Source organism: Athene noctua, chromosome 7 (genome assembly GCF_965140245.1).
Source record: "Athene noctua chromosome 7, bAthNoc1.hap1.1, whole genome shotgun sequence".
In the NCBI taxonomy this organism is placed as follows: Eukaryota; Metazoa; Chordata; class Aves; order Strigiformes; family Strigidae; genus Athene; species Athene noctua.
The window spans coordinates 5,040,204-5,059,129 of NC_134043.1; the positions used below are offsets into that span (position 1 = coordinate 5,040,204).

The following is an 18,926-nucleotide window of genomic DNA, read 5'->3' on the forward strand; positions in this document are numbered from 1 at the left end:
AGCTAACTTCTTACAGTAGGAAATAGCTTTTAGCACCAAAGTGATAGAATCTTCTCGTCATTTTTCTCCTGTATTTTCCTTTTGCATCAATGCTCTGTCTCTAGAAAGACATCCGACGCCAGCTAAAGTTCCACCAAGAACAAGCAATCTCCTCCTCCTCACATCCATCTTCTCTTCACTGCTGCTATCTACTTAATTAAGTCATTCTCAATCTTCTGTATCATAAGCACATTATGTTGGTTGATGGAAGTGTGTTTTGAAATCCCTGTTTGTTTGTTTTTTAATTATCTGATTACACCAGGAAAAAAAAAATTCTCTTTGGTATACTAAAATAAGTAAAAAATCCAGCAATAGCACTCTATCTTTTTCTTTAAGAGATTTTTTTTCATCTTCTAACAATCTACTCCATCCTGGTTTTACAGTTCATAGGATTTAAAAGTGTGATGAACCCAACTGCAGCCAATTCTGGTAATATCATTTTAAAGTGGTTTCAGGTTAAAGATGCCTCTTATAATCTTTACTCAGCTTGTGAGAGGTGAAGAATGCTATGCTTAATGTCTACTGAGGTTTCTATCAGGATTTTGGCATAACCTAACTCCAGGCTACTGTTACCCCAAAATATCTCCTGCCCATACATTTCCCAGTGTCAGCCCAGGGTGCAACTCATGGATGAGCCAAGTCTCCCATGTTATGTCAGCTAGTGATAGTGAGGGGGGAGTTGGAAGAGGATTATAAACTAGCAGATTTGGCTGCACCTTGGACGCTGCTTGTAGAAGGGCAAAAATATTACAAAATATTTGTTCTGTTATATTCATTTCCTCGTCCTGATTATTTCAAAATCTTGCCACAGTTATGTTGTATATATAGACAGTAATTACATGTAGAAGAGACAATGCATTGAAATTAGAACCATGGATACATAGGTTGATTTCAAAAGGCATCATTCTCACAACTCACCCTGAGGTGTTTGTCCACATGAAGGTTTTTGATTACGCTAATTATTACAGTAGAGTTGGGAAACAAGACCTTTGATCTCAAGAGATCTGAACAATCCTTGTTACTTTTACTGACAACAGGCACGTTACAGACTGAATAGTGTTAACATTCAGATGAGAGCTGAAAACTCAAGTGAGAGCTATGCTACATTCTCACTTTTAAAACTGTGGTACCATGCATAACTTTGAAATTAAAATACAGTGTGACTACCTAAGTGTCTAAATTAATATGTTTAATAATCCCTACAATAATAAATCTAAAGTGCAAATTAAGACTTGGAAGAGGAGGAGAAAGTAATGTCTCTTCATGTAAGCAGTATGTATTAGTTCGGGACAGTGGAATATGACACTTTTCTATATCAGGATTTCTTAAAGCTCTTTTTTAAAAAAATGTTTTTGCCACTTAATATACATGCAATATTTTTATACACTTCTATATGATGGTATTTCACTTTTTTCAAAAAGAAAAAGCCAATGGTGTATTCAAGAAAAATTATTCATTTGCCTAAGTATAGGCATGTAATGCTTCTTAAATGCTCTAAGATGTCTCACCCAACTTCTAGCACTCAGTTTCCAAGGGCACAGCTCCCTTGTATATCCTCTGCTGGACCTGTCAGCCCTCTAAGGGTCACTGTGATACCTAGCATCCTCTCAAGAGGAACTAAATACTAACGATCAGGTAACTGAATGCAGCCCAGAATGTTCAAAGAATGTATTAGGGGAAGATGCTTTCCAGGACCATGATAATTTGCTCATGTAAAAATTGCCACTGAATTCTTTTACACAGTAATACCTTTAAAAAAAAAAAAGAAAAAAAAAAACAGAGACACACAAAAAAAAGAGGAATGTTCAATTACAAATCCATAAAAAATGATGGTATGAGCAACTTGAAATTGAAACTTTCTTAAGAACACTAATTTCAGCAGGAATATACTTCCAAGAAAGATTGTATTCACAAATGAGACAATCAATAAAAGAGTGTAGGTTTCCTCTTAAAAGCAAGTTTCCAATTATCACAGATGATGTACTTTAGATTTTCTCCTTTTGTTTTTTCCTCCTAAATTTTTTTTCATTTGAATGTTTTCCCATTTGGCCCCCAGCATTCTTAGCCCCTACTAAAACAACCAATGGAGTTCAACAGTTAAATGCATTACCAAACTCTCCCCTGACCAAAATCACTTGCTACTCACAACAGTTGTATCTCCCACAACATTTATGGTTTGCCCAGTTCGCAATATACAAAAGACCACAAATACCATGATAAAGCTTAATTCCACAGTATGGTAACTTCTCATCCCATGCCACCCTCCATAATATTATGTAATGTACATCCACATATAACACACCCTTTTTGTTGCAGACCCTATTGCAAGTTCATATTTGTCAGCTAGTATTGCATACAAACCACAGAATTATAGATATTCACCACAGAGGAGAAAACCACCCCAAATATTAGGCCACACCATGATCTCATAAGAGCATGACCAGCTTTAAGTAGGAACTATGCATCTTAGTTCTCCAGGATACCCATCCTCTTGGAGCACAAGATCATCCCATGCAAAATACCCTTGACACTTTGTTCAGTTGATCTATAAATAAGCCTGGCAACCCCCAGCTTCTGGGGATTATTCCATCAACCTAAAAAAATCACAGTTAGAAAGTTTTCCCGTTAATACTTTTAAGAAATGGCTCAATAAATTATTTCCTTTCCTTGTTATTTTGGAGCTCCGTGAAATGGTATTTCCTGTATCGTTACTATCAGAACAAACCCAAACAAAGAGTCACCCATGACAACGATGAGCATCCCCCCAAAAAAAGAAGCAATCCCTTGCTACAGCATGCAAAACTACAGCCCTTCTCAGCGCCTAAATAACACTCCTTGAGGGGTTATCAAGAAGCTCTTCAACTTCTTGAAGTGTTACTAAGCAAAAAGCTATTGTAACGCAAATAGTGCTGTGGTTAGAAAAAGAAATAAAAGGCGTGTCTTAAATGCTTGAGCATACAATACATGCCATAAAATCCATGGTATGTTTGTGGCTGACCACACTAACCTAGTTTACTGCCTCTTCTGCCCCATTCTATCGACTTATTCATCACACCATTGAAAAGAAAAACATGACAATACCGTTGGTAAGAGAAATTGTACAGTGTCTAGAGCTACAGATTGGGTAACTAGGACTTCTAATTCTGATAATCTTTCTCTTTTTTCCTTCACACTGAAAACAAAAGATATATCGGAAAAACATTAATATTCTAGATCTATCATCCCTTTTTTGTATACGATGCACATTATTAACAAAATAATTCAAAGTATTTTTTGTAAAAATGTTTCCATTAAGTTTCATACCTGACATATTTACAAATCACTGTTTGAGGTACTATAATTCTCCCTCCTCCCCTCTGGAAAGAGAAGGGTAATATATGGAAAACCCACCTTCTTTTGAATAATAATAATAAAAAATAATCTGTATCTTAAAATAGACATTCAGCAAGAAAAGGAAAGAACCCACATCAGTAACGTATACGTATTAATTGATTCACCAAATACTGTGGGTTCAATTAAAGTATTCTGTTGTCAGAATTTTAAAGCTTGGGGAAAAAAAAAAAAGTAAAATTCTTGGCTACAGCTTGGCATATGCAGGTCTTAACCCAGAAACAAGCTGTTTTATAATTATTTCTGAAAATTGCTTCAGTCCATTTTATTTTCTGTGCTTGCCTGGGAAGTGTGAAAAAGAAAGAAAAAACTATTTTTGACTCAAGGCTTTCAAGACATTTTGGTTCTCAGCTAGCAAGTAACCCAGTTTGAGCCTGATATTTCCAACATGAACTTTGGACCGCTCTTACTGGTTTCTCAGCGAGACTGGTTACATGAATAACTGCTGGCAGAAGTGAGGAAGGCTTTGCTGTCTGGGCCATGCTTGATCACACAGAGAACGTCACCAAGGCTGGAAGGTGTCTCTAAGGTTAGACTCCAACCAAGACACTTTCACATGTTTCTAAGCATACTCACATATGCCTGAAAAATACAATCAATAGCATCCTAAAATGTCTAAAAATGTATGAGAAGGCGGGATACAATGGGAAATCTCACTAATGCGTATGTACAAGAAATTAAGGCCCCATAAACAAAAAATAAAGTGGTTTCAAGAGAAAACAAATGTCTCTTTTTTTCCCCCCCTCCTCCCTCCCTCTTCCCAGTGATCCTTGGTGCAATATTAAAATAAAGATCGCAACAGTCCTGTTGAACCTTCCTGTCTGTAGCTCCTCTCTGGAAGCTGGCAGCTGATGGAGGACCTGCTCTCCTCTGCCCACAGAGCCTTTGTTAACAGCAGGACCAAAGCTGCTGGCTGCCTTTGAAATGGATATATTGGGTCAATGGAAAGACTCAGGTATTTCTGAATGGGGAATTTTGTTTGCTTGATTTTTTTTTTCTTTTTCCTTTTCTCTTAAAGAAATAAAACTGAAAAGGAGCTGCTACTTCTCCACTTCTCCCCTCTTCTACCCCCCCGCCCCCCCATTCCCTCCTCCCTTATTTTCTCCCCCTTCTTTTTTTTTTCCTGCTAAATGCTTGCTTCAAAAACCACCCAGCCCATTTGTGTTGACCTGGCAAATCCTTTTCAAAGGCAGCTTTAGTCTTGTGTCAGCTCCACGGGCTCTGCCCGCCGAGGCAGAGCCAGCCAGGAAACCACTCTGGTTCCTGATAGCTAAGTCTCAGACATATGGTCCCAGCAAGCCCATATAATCAGTAATATCAAAAAAAAAAAAGAAAACAACCCCAAAACACCAAACCTCAAGATTTCTTCCTCTTTTCTCATAGTTCATTGATAAAGAACATGTCAGTACAGTTGAAGAATCCTGCTGGTTAAAGGTATCATCCTTAGCTGCTCATATGGTCTGGGCTCTTACTTGTCAATTAGATTAATCCAAGCCATTTTAGAACAATAAATATAAGTACAGATGGAATATAAACATATTGAAGATTACTGGTTTTGACGGCTGTTGTTTATTAAACCAAATATAATGTTTCAATGAGGATTTTGTTGATATTTCAAACAGAAAGGGAAGAAAAAAAAAACCCAACAAAACGAAAAAAACAAAACAAAACCCCAACAAACTACCACACCACAACCTCCAAAAACAGCTCATGGTAATAAAAAGGCAATGATTTTACTTAAAATGCCACCTATAAGCTACCTTTAGAGAAGGGATATGGCACCTATAAACTCAAAACACTAGGTATGTTGAAATCCATAAAATTTCCAATTACTGCTTCAGAATTTATTGTGCACATATGGAAAATAATACTTGTAAAAGAGAAAGGGGTTTGTGCCTGGTGCTGTCAATACTGTGAAGGATGGGGTGATTATAAAGCAAATTAACAATACTTTTAAATGTGCATTCACTTATCTTTCCAATTAAATCCTTGTTAAACAACTGCACAGACAGTAATGGTGCTTCTGCAAAGCACTGATCAAGACAGTTTTATTGTAATTTTTACTCTGTAACAATTAATCAAGTAGGCATTTTCTTTATTATTAAATTATTTAGTTAATAAATATTCGCAATCAGTTCACATATTTGTGGTTTAAATTTTACTTTTTTCTTAAGCTGAATTATATTCCGGTATATTCTCATAGAAGAAACAACAGAAATATTTTAAATTTTTCTGCCAAAATGTGGGGTTTTTTGTTAACTCCAGGTAATGTCAGGCTAAGATTAAATTCACTTTTTTCCCCAATGTAGACGTCAGTTTGTATATCTTTGGCTGTCCTTTTCTATGTTCCATAAGAAATGTACCTTTCTACACTAGTGTATTATTTAGCATCTGTAAAATTAATATTTTTACCCCCCCTTTAGTACATAAGTATGGGAACAAAGCCATAAAAACACAGTAATTGACCTTTGGACCGCACCCGGTGTTTCACAGTTAAGACACAAGGTATTCCAAATGAAATAACGGGATGCAGAGGTCATCTGTACAGCAAATACCAAGGCATTTTGCAAACAAAGCATTGGATATAAAGACAATTAGGAACTCTCTTGTATTATGTATGAACCAACACTTACTGAATGAACCAATAAGTATTGAAATTTGTATTTCTATGGTTAGTTTCCCTGAACATATATGCATTAGGATAGAATCCTTGCGTTTCAGCAATGTGTTATGAACCCTTTATAGCTCCATTTTTTTCAGTTAATTTAGTACTCATGAAAATTGCTTGTTTGACAGTTGTAGAAATTGAACGCCTTTCCGGCTAACCAGCAGAATAACATGGGAGGCATAAAGGAGAAAGCTTCTGCCACCTCACCCAGGTATCTCCAGTCTTCAAGCACATGGGCAATCCAAGATTGCCAGGACAGACATGAGCAAGTAGGACAGGGAATCCATAGAGTTTAGCACAAAGAAGGTCCTTACCCCATTGTATCAAGGTGCGTATCAACACGATGGGTTCAACCGGAGCAGAGACAGCACCACAAATTCACACTCTTACAAACTAACACCCTTATGGGTGAGGAGTCTTCCCTTTTTCTGTTTGTCTTTCTCAGGCACTTTTTGCCTACTTGTTGACATTCTTTTAATCAGGTCAAAAGCTTGCTTTTCAAAAGCATCTCCCACCTGTCCCACTTTCATATATAGTGGTGCCTTAATGGCCCTGAGCAGCTCCACCTGTGACTCCGCCACCCCGCCCATTGGCCCAGGGCCCACGTCAGCTCCACCCTGGGACTTTGGGCCAAAACAATTGAGCTTTTCAGTAACATCCTCATACCCGGAAACTGCCAGCACACTTTGCATGGCTTACCAGACCCATTTTCAGTGCCTTACCCCTTCTCTTACAGGTGTGAATTAAAAGAATATCCTTATAATTATGTAAAAATCGTAAAAAAATTTCTAGACCTTGTTTAAAATCAGCAAAAGCCCTCCAGATTTTTCCTAAAATCCCTAAAGAATTGCTAAGTACCAATTTTATTTTATTTTATTTTATTTTATTTTATTTTTAAGATTGCAACTGTTAGACTTAACCAGTAATACAGAAAGCATAAGAGGAATGGACATCTCTGTCTAATGTCTCTGACTATTATAGAAGCCTTTACCATAGGTTCTCATCTAGAAATATTAAATGACTGGTAGTTTAGTTTCTAAAACCAAAATTCTTTCAGTGCTTGTAGACTTAAAAAAAAAAAAAAAAAAAAAAAAGAAGTATGAATTTCCTGATGTCAGTTTGGTCCAAACAGCTTCCACAGCCTTGATTCAGTGATTTGAAAAATGATGACATAGAGTTTTGAAAGTGCTGAGAGATGTTATAGCCCGGTCCTCTTATGATCAACTGATCTTTTCAGTTCTTAATGGGAAAATAAATCATAGATAAAAGATAATCCTGTTGCACAGAAGCAAAAAAGGTGTGATATCAATAGACTTTTGTAGAAAAAGAAAACTCTGTGAAAGGGATAAAGTAAATAAGGTAGTTTGTTCTGCTGATGCTCATGTTGGCAAGGTAAAAGCCCTCTTCAGGAGCTACCTACCTCAAGAAATGAGAATTAAACACCAAATATATTCAGAGAATTTAAAAAACTACAAAGCATATTTTTAAATTGTAAACCCATCTCCAAAACCCTAGAATTTCAAGGGTGTTTTTAGTTTTTTACTGTTCTTTTTTCTTTAATGATAAAACTGTTAACTGTTAGTTTGTTTTCCTTTCATATTCACCAGTTCTCTTATTTCATTTTTGATGCTGCAGATGACATTAATGGTATAAGAAAAGGAGCCAAATAAAGCTTTGCTATATTCTAATTAATGATTATTATAATAAAAAAACTTCAATATGGCAGCCAGCCTACAGTGTCTTCTCTGATCTTTAATTTTCGATGTGATACATATTACATATAGTCTGTAAATGTAGGTGTAACACAATGGCAATGCACACAGGAAGAAAGAGCCCATTAAGTATTTGGCCTGTATAAGAACTGATTGCACAGTCAATCCCTGCAATGTAAATAGGCTTTTTCAGAACATTTGTTTGCATTTATAATTAAATTAAACTTTAACTAAAATGATATTTAAAAAAAAAAAAAATCTCTATGGGAAAATCGTATATATAAATACTGCTTTCCCACTGTTAAATACCGAAAAATGAAGGTACACGGATTGAGCCGAGGAGGTCACAATTAATTATTGAGTGTGAGTGAAAATGATGCATGGAGTGTGCATGGTTAAACATCATCCCGCCACAGAGTTTTAGAGGACTAGCAAATAAGCAAGTTGGGAGTAATTTTTGTGACTTCATAAACCAGTCTGAAACTGCTGCTGTCCTCAGCATCTAATTGACCAGGGACATGGGGACATCAGGCTCTGGGGGCATTGGGTGGAGACCACTACTGATCTGCCAAGCACGCGTTAAATAAATCCTGTTCCCCCCCATCTCCCCACGGTGTTTTCCACAGGTACACCGTGACTCAATGGGCTGTTTCCTTCTTGCAGGTTCCCACCTAGCACAGAGAAAGGGTGTTATTTAAACAGTAGAAACACTAGCCTGCTCTCTTAAAGGCATTCTTTGTGCCTATGTTACTTCTTGAATGTTCTGATTAAAAATTACTGGATTATTCTTTGGGGACTGAAATGTTAGATTCTCCCATCTCCCCTCACATGGTGTTGGTGTCACCCCTGAGCACTGCAAAGTGACATTAGGGTTTACAGAAGATGAACTTTGACATTTCCGCATTCATTTACCTGAGGAAAGGCTAAGTACAGACCTGGCTAGATATTTTTATAGTTGTGATTTTAAAGGACGTGTAAGGGAGGGCTCGGATGGATAATATCACTTTGCATTGGAAATCTATTTTGTTATGATATAAAATGCATGAGTGCCCTGGTGGTATCAATAAAGACCACCATAAGAAACACCAGAGGCACTGGTTTTCTTTGAATTTTCTTTGGTCACTCAATAGGCAGATTTCTTGCAGATGCCATAAGTAGCCAGTGTCAGAGTGGCTTTAATGTATGATTAAATTCATTTTTGTATCTTCATTTTTCACAGTAGTATAAACCAGAAGGTGCTTGGTACCTCTGTGCTGCAAAAAGCCAGCTTAGACTTCTGTCTAGCTTTACAGTATCGGCCCATCTGTTTTAGGTGAAAACTTGAGCAGCAATGTTAACCTCAAGTACGTTAACCTTTGGATGCCATGAGACATGATAGACAGGACCATTATTTTTATGGCGTATTTTTTCCCGAGTTAAGATCCTAGGCAGTAAAGAAAGATAGAAAATCCTGGTTTTGCCTCTCTGTCTCCAAACAAAATACAGTGTAGAGTTGTTGAAAACCAAGGCAGATTACATTATCGACACACAAATACCCAGCAACTATAAATCTAAGGGAACCCAAGTAATGAGTCAAAATCATGAGGCTGATGGTTTATTCAGTCTCATTGAATTTACTGGCATAAATACTGGTTCCTCATAAACCAGAGTTCACCCTCTTGTTTCAGCTGAAGACAAGACTGATCTGGAGCTGTTGAGGAGGTGGCAAACATCTACCGCTTCCCTGAAACCTTCCCTACAGATGTAAATGGAGGCTTGAAGGTGGGAATATTTTTATGTCTCTCATATCTCTCAATTTCATGAGCATTTTTGAGAAAAAAGTCTTAGTTTATGTATAGAACAAAACTAATCGAAGAAGTTCTTCTCCAACAGCTATCATCTCCAAGAAACCACGTGCAATACACAATATTTAGCAGTTGTAGTAATAGTGTCCCTTTAACTAAAAAAGTTAATAAAAAGTAGGAGAAAATGTTGCAGCAGTTTCACATTTGTACTTGATTAATTCAAAAGTGTATAAAGCTATTTTAATGGAATTTAGGATTTGAGATTTTTCTTAATTTCTGAGAAGCTTAATTTTATTTTCTTGTTAAGTAGTATCAGGAGGTTCACTATCATCAATGATATTTGTTAAGCTATTAAATATGTGGATATTTAGTCTTTGCCAAGAGTAGTAAACTGTTTGGAGAGGAGAATTTTTGTCATTTGTCCTACTTAGCTACCAATATCAGCTTTCACACCTGTAACAGTATCTATTGATCAATGTTAGATTCATTTAGGCCGCATCTGTGAAAAGTATTTTTTTGGGTAGTTGTGGAAATGTGTCCATTATATGTGGAGTCTATGGAAAGACGTTCAGTAAATATGTACAGGTTGGTTCTAATTCTGGTTCTTATTTCCCTAAAATATTCATCTTTCCTCTTCTCGTTTCCTGGGGTCAGATCTTTGTTTTTCAAAATCAGTCATAAATCTTCCGCTGACTTTGACAGAGTCAGTACTGTACTTTTAGTATTTCCTTTTCAGTTCTTTTCAGCACCTTTTTCTCTTTTGCTAGTCTCCTTTGGATCCCTGCTCTACTTTTGGCTTTGTTTAACTTCCAACATCCAAACAATCTGCTATTTTTCCTTTTAATCTTTTTTTTTTTTCCTCTGCACATTGATACTTTGGTTTCTACATACACTTTGGGGTTTTTTTTGCCACCTTATTTCATGTATCCATTTCCTTCTTTTTCCTTTTCTTTGGTTGGTTTGTTTGTTTGTTTCTCATCTCCTGTTTAACTACTATTTTCCTCTGCTTACTCTGCTCTTTTTTTCTCTCTCCTAGCTGACATTTCCCTCTGTGCAATATCCTACCTTCTCTTTCCTCTCTTTTCCAAAACACGGCTCATCATTCTATGCCACTAATGTATAGCAGATTCTGAAATACTGTCATCTGAGACAGTTAAGTACTAAACAAAACATTACCAGGGTGGAGGAATCACTTACCCTGATTGACAACAAATCGTAACTTCTGTATTGTTGCCAGATTGCCGCTAACTCTGTATATTCCATCAACATCTAGACCTGAAAGAGAAACACATATTTCATTTTAGATCATATAAGTATTTTTCTTTGTATGTCTGTCAGGAAGCCAGGAGCACCCTAGCAAGTATGAAGAGCAGTGTAGTGAATGACTGAAAAATAATCCACCTGACAACAAGTGAAGTGCCTCCTGCCTGATTAAAACAACAATGAAAAATAAAAGTGGTAGATTAACTTAAGTGAATACAAAACACCTAACTATAATTATCTTGTAATTCTGTCAGCAGAATATGGTTCTGCAAGGGTATTTGAGTGTGATGGGAAAGGAAGAGTGAATTAGCTCCTGTGCTCCTAGAGAAGGTCTGTTTGGGATACGCACGATGCTATGCTAATCCTGTTTAAATGTGGGGTATTTATATTAATAGTGCTTCTCAGTCTGGGGCCTGGGTTTTTCAGATGTGAATTTCTGAGGCTGTGACCTTTCTGAAAATAAAGCGCCGAGGTGCCCACTCTGAAATGATGACGTGCGTGAGACTACACACAACTACTGTTTCTCTACTATATTCTTCATAGCAGATCAGACAAGTTTGAAGATGAAATTAAATATCCCAAATAGCATATGCCCTGGAGTACATTTCTTCATTAATATAGGCCATTCTTTTCAAGGACAACCTGACAGTCTTGTTTCTCCCTGCATATCTACTCAAGGTTTATCTTCTAGGTGAAACTAGATGTCATACTTCCTTTTGTGACATATTATCTCCTAGAGCAAGCTCTGCTGATATGACTGTTTAAAATAGCACTTCCAGCCCTGGTTGCATAGCTGCAGCATTTCAAAGCACATGGGAACTGCTCTCCTTTCCCGGGAGAATTAGCTATTGTGTGACAACGACCGAATCTGCATGCTTAAAAATTGAAAACACTAAACTATACATTGTCGTTTCACGTTTAAAACTTGCAAGTACATAAGAGACTAAGAGAATCTCCACAAAACAGGGTTTTTTTAAAGCTACTCGTCACCTGGAACACAAGTTTTAATTAGCTTTTAGCAAGAAATTTCAGAGAAAGCCTTTCTCTAGGAAAACGCTAATTTGCCAAAACCCCAAAATTTTCAGGATATATTTCCTGACAATGTATTTAGGGGGACTTTTTTTCCCAATTTGGGGTGAGTGAAAAGGAAAAACTGAAACTATAGGAAAGAGTGGGAAAAAAAAAAAGTCCAAAAGCTCAGAAGCGCAGTTGTAATAACACTTAAATAAGAAGGAGCTGAGATGCAAGTCCTTATTTCAAAGATACTTGCATCATGCCTTGGCAGATGAGTGCCATAGCCAGTGGACTCAACTGCTTGGAGGTATTCCTCATTCATCTTGAAACATTTTAAGAGATTTACTTTTCCTTTTGATGTAGACTGAAACCAACTAAAGTCTTTTGTTTGTTTGCATGTTTGTTTTCTCTCTCCACAAAATATAGTTCTGATTTTGTCTACCCTGCTAAGAACATCCTGATTTGATTTACATTAAATAATCTATTTTAAAAATGAATAATAATTCCATATTATACACGGGTTATCTAAGTCTTTTATTAGATAATTTTCTACCCTGCACCTGTGGGTGTCCTGCAACATAATACTGAGAGTGATGATTCATTTCAGGAAGATCCCCTTTGGTTACAGAGGGATAAAGAAAAAGTTTATTTAAGAGAAATCAAAAAGGATTTGGTAATCAAGAACACTTGGAAGTTATCCATCCACTGGATATATAACATATGAGCAAATGGAAATTACTAAAATGTTTAAGTAATGCAATTCTATCCAGAATCCGAAGAGTCTCATTCTGTTTTAGTAAGGGGAGAGTGAGAGAGCAAGAGTAATGCCTAGCACAGGAATGTGGTACTCTTGTGGTTAGGGATTAAGAATTACATCATGTGAATCGAAGTCTAAACCAGAAAGAGGAAAAATCAAACAAACAAACAAACAAGCCCCAAAACAGAATGTTAACTTTTGTTTGGATCTAACTCAATCCAGTTCTTAACCTTTTTGGATATATGGAAGTGAAAGCAATACATGTCACATTGGGTGAAATAGCTATGTCTCACATTAATAGCATCAATTTGGAACCTGCATAAATTATCCAGACCAAGTGAAAATAACAAACTATGTTGTAAATTGGTGGATATTACCTCTTGCAAAATGATCTGGAGTATACAAGTGCACTATTATTGTTGTAAATTTACTTTGGTCCAGAAATGCGGTCTGATTAGCATTTCATTTGGACACTATACAATATGGCAGAGAGAAAAAAATGAAAAAAGAAAAAAAACAAACCCACAGAAGAATATCAAGCCAATTATAGTGTTCACGTGCCATCAACTTTCTGCTCCAAGAACTTTGAAAGTTAAGCCAAACCAAACCAATGCAAATTGGTGGATTTGGACATCCTTTTCATGACCACATTATCTTAGCTGGATTGTTAACAACTTATTTTGGAAATCCAATTAGGCACAAAAGAGAAAGAGAGAGAAAGAGAAAGAAAGAGAAATATGTCTTTATAGTTCTAATATCCTGATTCTATGAACAATTTTCAAAGCAAATTCACTTTTAAGGGCACCTCTATCAAGAATAAAAACATCACAGCACTGCTGTCAGTGTTTCTTCACGGCAGGCTATAAATACTTAGGGAACAAGATGAAACAAAAGCCTTGCAAAGTTCCCTATCTGGTGCTGGCATTTAAGTATAGTGGTAAAGAACTTTTCAGAAAAAATATTCATTTTAATGAAATCTAACTCTTGTCCACTATAGGGTGACCTTCTTGTGTTTTGGAGCGGGGTTTTTCAGGGAAGAATCACTGGATTCTGCCCTAGAGGAGAACAAGAATTTTACTTGCTTTATATTCCAATCTTCAACTCTGCTTCTGTTTGTTTTAATGAGGAACCTGAGAACAGGATGAACCTTGTTAGGCTTAGATTAGAAATGATAGCAAAACCCATGATAATTCGGTATTTCCAGCCTAAATTTTGTGATAGTATAAGAAAAGTAGGAAAAGGACTTGTTCAATAATACATCCATTTAGCTGGCAGACTACTGGCAAATTTTAACTATTTTAATTTTTAAAAAATGATACAGGTATTCCTGATGAGAAAGCTAAAAGGTAACTGAACTCAGGCTTGGTTAAGATTCATAAACAATAATGAATGTTGCAGTCACTCTGTATAACAGCACAGATGTTGGAAGAACACATATTTAAGAACATTTCTTGCAATCCTGCTTCTAGCCAAAATGGAAATAACCATGAATGCAGGTCAGTGTCAGCTCCATAGCAGTTTGAGGTAAAACCAAGTATTGCAGGGAAACATTAAAATCACAGGAAAAAAATTAGAGCTTAGGTGATATATTTATCCAAACATATGTTTTAAAATATCAGACTTTGGTATTGGTGGAGTTAGTCCTGATGCTTTATGAACTGCCTTGAATGAAATATTCTCATTAATTCTTTTCTGTTGCATAGAAAAGAATTCTTCTGTGCGCTCTCCCAAATCACATTGCATTCCTCCTAAACTTAATCTGTATTTGACAATATCTTCAAACTGAATATAAAAGGAAAATCTCTATGTGCAGGGAGAAGGGGAGTGGTGGTATACAGAAATTTCTCCCTCTGGTTTTTAACAAGAGTTAGAATTTGAAACATACCATTTTAAATGGTACTAGGTAACTTCCTGCATAGAAACCCATGAAACTTCCACAATTAATGTATCCTGAAATAGGTGTGGTCCCCAGGCCTGGTAGGAGTTTTGTAAAAGAAACCATCGTGCTGGATTTAACAACAAAGTGAAGTACAAACTTGAAGAAAGGCATTCTTTAGTTAGTCCTTTCATTTAAAATCAGTTATGTTCAGGGCAAAAATATTGTATTTCAAAGGAGCCTATTATGCCTTCCCATAAACAGAAAGATCATACATTTTAAAACTAAAGTATCATTATGTAATCAAGCTGTTGTATTATAAACTATTTTGTGGGCTCAGATGCCCAGGGCTATCTTTACAAATATTTAAGAGGTCATTATCAGGGTATGTTCTCCCTAAAACTATAATTCTTTCCTCCTGTTTTCATATGCATCTCACTATAAATATCTGATATATAAACAATTTTTTAAAAGTTTACTAAGGGCACAAAAGCGAGGCATGAAGTAATTTAAAGATGCAGAAAGGGGTGAACGCAGCATATACACTAACGGCAAGATAGTGTGTCAGATGAGACAAACACCACAAACAATGTGCAACAAAAATAAAGCTTCACAAAAGGGTCAATATCTGTATGCCAGTAGAAGGAAAATCATGAAGAGTAGCAAAAAATAAACCTGACACATTAAAATTTGACATAAAAAATACTGTATCTGGATAGGGCTACGAAAGCTATCTGGAGTATCAGGTGAATGTGGGAGCAAAAGAAATGGTTTTGTCTGATGTGATGGAAAACAGAGGTAAAAATGATGAGAACGATGAAACAAATTTGAGTTACACCACTGACGGAAAAAAAACCATAGAGGCATTAACAGCAACGAAGGGACACATGGATGTAAAGTGCAGCGTGGTGCAGGTGAGAGGTGAGCTGAAGGTTCTTGAACCAGTAAACCTGGTTGATCAGCTTGATAAGCTTGGGTCAGCTGGGTTAAAACAAGCACCAGCTCCTTTTGAACGTACAACTATCTGCACTCAGCAGGGTTTTCAGTGTTGCTGACATCTCTATCCTGCTTTTTGGTGTGGCGTTGGGTGGGGTTAGGCATGCCCTAAAGCTCCTGGACTGGGGCCGGAGGCTGACACTGGGATTTGCTCTGCTGGAAAAAAACCTTCTCTTTTGATCATCAGAACTACCCACTTCTTCTACTCCTCCCATCAAAGGATCAAATTAATGAGGCTGAAAGCAATATCCCAGTTAACATCTGATACGAAAACAGGCCCCATCCCTAGTCCAGAGAAGGTACTTGGCTCCCATGGAAGTGGGAGCCATAGAAATGTCATGTTAGACAGTTCTACCAGATAGACAAGGCTAAACAAACCTAGGAGACCAAACAGTCCGTGATATTGGAAGTCGATCTGAAGGACAAAAAGAAAATCACTGTTGTAAAAAAAAAAAACAGTTTTCACTTATTGGTGCTCATGATATACATAGATCTCTCACTTGCAAATAAAATATAGAGAAATACTTGGAAACGACTAAGGCTGGAAATAGTGGCAGATATTGTAAAAGCAGTAAGAGGGATGCACTTGGAGACTGGCTAGACTGACCTCAGTCCCAGACAGTCTACTTAAATAATTAATTCAGGACTCTATGAACAAATAATTCATAGCAAAATATAATTAATCTCGACCAGCATGGTTTCATGGAAATCAGGGCCTTGTCTAGCAAACTTGTTGCATTTTTTTTTTGATAGGATTGGATTTTTGACAGGTCAGGTTGATAAAGGCAATGGTATTGAAATAGTATGTTTGGCTTTCCATGAGGCTTTTGACTTAGTACCACATGACATTTTGATTAAAGCACTTGCATTTTATGGAATTAACAGGGCATATATTACATGGATTAAAAACTGGCTCAATGACAGACCTCAAAATGTGGTAGTTAATAGGAGATATCAGTTAACAAGGTCATAACCAGCAGAGCTCTCAGGAGTGGAGCTCTCAGTCCAGTGCCATCTAATACCTTGATCAGAGATGTGGACAATGAGAAAAAAAAATATCTCTGTTGGCAAAGTAAGCAGATGACACAAAGATCAGGGAGATATTAAATGATGATAAGGACAGGTAAAGTTACAGAAGGTCTGAATTGCTGCCTTAAATGGTCACAGTCTGCTAAAATAAGTTTTTGTATGAAGAAACACAGGGTACATCCAACACTATGGATGCAGATTGCAAAGGACTTGAGGTTTATTTTAAATAATTAGCTGAACATGATCTCAGTTCAGTGCTATAGCAAAAAAGACTAACGTGATCCTCTGAATTATAGAAAGAGGAGTATCAAAGAGGAGCAGGGAGGAGATGCACCTCTTCATGAGCTACAAATAGGAAGTCCAATGGAGCACTGTACTGGATATCAAAGCAAATAAAATGAAACATAAAATATATACTTCATTGTTTTGCACTGGAGAGAGGATGGGGAGATGTCCTCTCCATCGGTACTTTTCACATGATTTGCAGGTACTGAGGACTGATGACCAGCACTGCCCAGCTGCAGGACCTGTGACAGACAAGCCCGAATTCAAGGTACCACGCACAAGATTTTCTTTATTCTATTATTAGTAGAAATCCAACACTGCCCTGGAATTCAGTAAAGGCAGAGATAGTGGGGGGAAGAAAGGAGAGGAGAAATTGTACTAGTTCTTAACAAGCTAAGAAATGACTCTATAGGAGGTGTCTGACATGAGGTTTGGTGAATCTCTTTGGGAAATTAGCTAACAAGAAATAATTCTATGTTTGACTGCAATAATATCAAGAAGATGAGGGGCATTCCTACATAAAAAGAGAATCTCATTTTTTCTTGCAGTAATAACTTCAAGATGCAATGAAAGGAGAAAAGCTTGACTAAGATCTCATTGTTTTCAAGACCCTGTAGAAACTGTTTAATGGAAGCAATTACAACACTGAATATGAGCATTACATACTGAGAATAAGTAACAAGTGAATATGATGGATGATATACTTTATTCTGTTTTGTATCACTTGATGGTAGAATTTCCACTCAGATATTTATATACAAATAAATAAGAGTAGCGACAGTACAAAGCGAGCGCAATTTAAACTAGCACACAGTTCACTGCCATGCACGGCTGCTGTTTAATGCCTAAATCAAGCTTGCTATGCCTTCGTCTTCTTCTCTATTGTGTTGCACTGTCTTTGACATTCAAGAAGTTTATGGTTTAAAAGCCCCAGGAACAACAAGACTTACTCAGAAGGCTCCCTGTAACAAGAAACAAAACTAAACTTTGAAGTTGTTGGGGTTTTTTTTTGAATGAAACCATTGAACATGCAGCGTGTTCACTGTAATTTTGCTGTTACCTCCAATATATACTTTTGCCTTTCTGATAGTCCCACTTCTTGCAGCTAAACACAGTGACCTCATTGCTTTCCACTGTATTTTCTTTTAAACATTGGCTGGGATGATTGAGATTCAGGAATGTGGGAAAATGGATTCCCAAGCCACGTCCATCCCCTTTAATTCTGAGCTGTAATTTTTGGCTTGGCTTGAATCACAGTCATCACATTTCAGTCTGAATCTCTCTGTAAAGTGATCTTTCTTAAACATTTCTTTCACTCATCATGGGATCAGAAACAAAGCCATTCTAGTCTTTCAGCGAAACACTTACAAACGTCTTTTTACAGCGACTCACAAGAGCTGAATTTCCTTTAAAAATGTTTGAAAAAGAGGAGGTTTTCATTGCCTGATTGTCCTCTTTGTGAATCTTGTCATCTGTATGCCATGAGCTACAGCTATTTTAATCTGTTTTTGTTTGCAATCCATTTGGTGTCCGCCCAAGAAAATGCAGGTGATTCTAATTAACTTACTGCTGAAGATGTGGAAAAATCTCAATTGTGCTACAGAGAATTATACACTTAAAACCTTCCCTCTATTATTTATAACGGCTTATTAATGAAAATGATTACATGAATACATTTACCACCTGATTCATCTTTGTTCACTTTTTAAATCAACAAGGTTTATGCTAAAGGGGAAAAATTCCTACCAAATACAGACCTCAAGTACACACATCAGCTCGCTGATTTAAATGGAGTGGCAGCTTACAAGGAAAGAACATTGTCTTACTTTACGTAACGCAGTATAATATCTGAAATTACCAAATGTTTGGATATAGCCATTCCCTCTCTGTAACACATTAGTATTTATTTTGTGAATGTTTATTTCTTTTTTTTGTTTGCTTGTTTGTTTCCTTTTTCAATACCTCCTTCACCACTCCTATTTGCTCTCATGTGCTGCAGTCACTGCTACTCATCTATGGGTTAGTTGGTCCATTCTAACTAATGCTTAATTTATCTGAAATAAAATAGGATTTCTATGGTTCTCAGCTACTTTATCAAGTAGACTTTTTCTCC

General features: G+C 36.7%; 1 protein-coding gene across 1 annotated transcript in view; it reads right to left on the bottom strand.

The window, feature by feature from the left end:
• The window catches only part of ARHGAP15 (Rho GTPase activating protein 15), a 312,620-nt gene that overhangs the window by 98,522 nt on the left and 195,172 nt on the right, over positions 1-18,926 (bottom strand). The window contains exon 10 of the mRNA XM_074910919.1: positions 10,791-10,868. Coding sequence (XP_074767020.1) covers positions 10,791-10,868 — 78 coding nt within the window. The remainder of the gene's footprint in view (positions 1-10,790; positions 10,869-18,926) is intronic.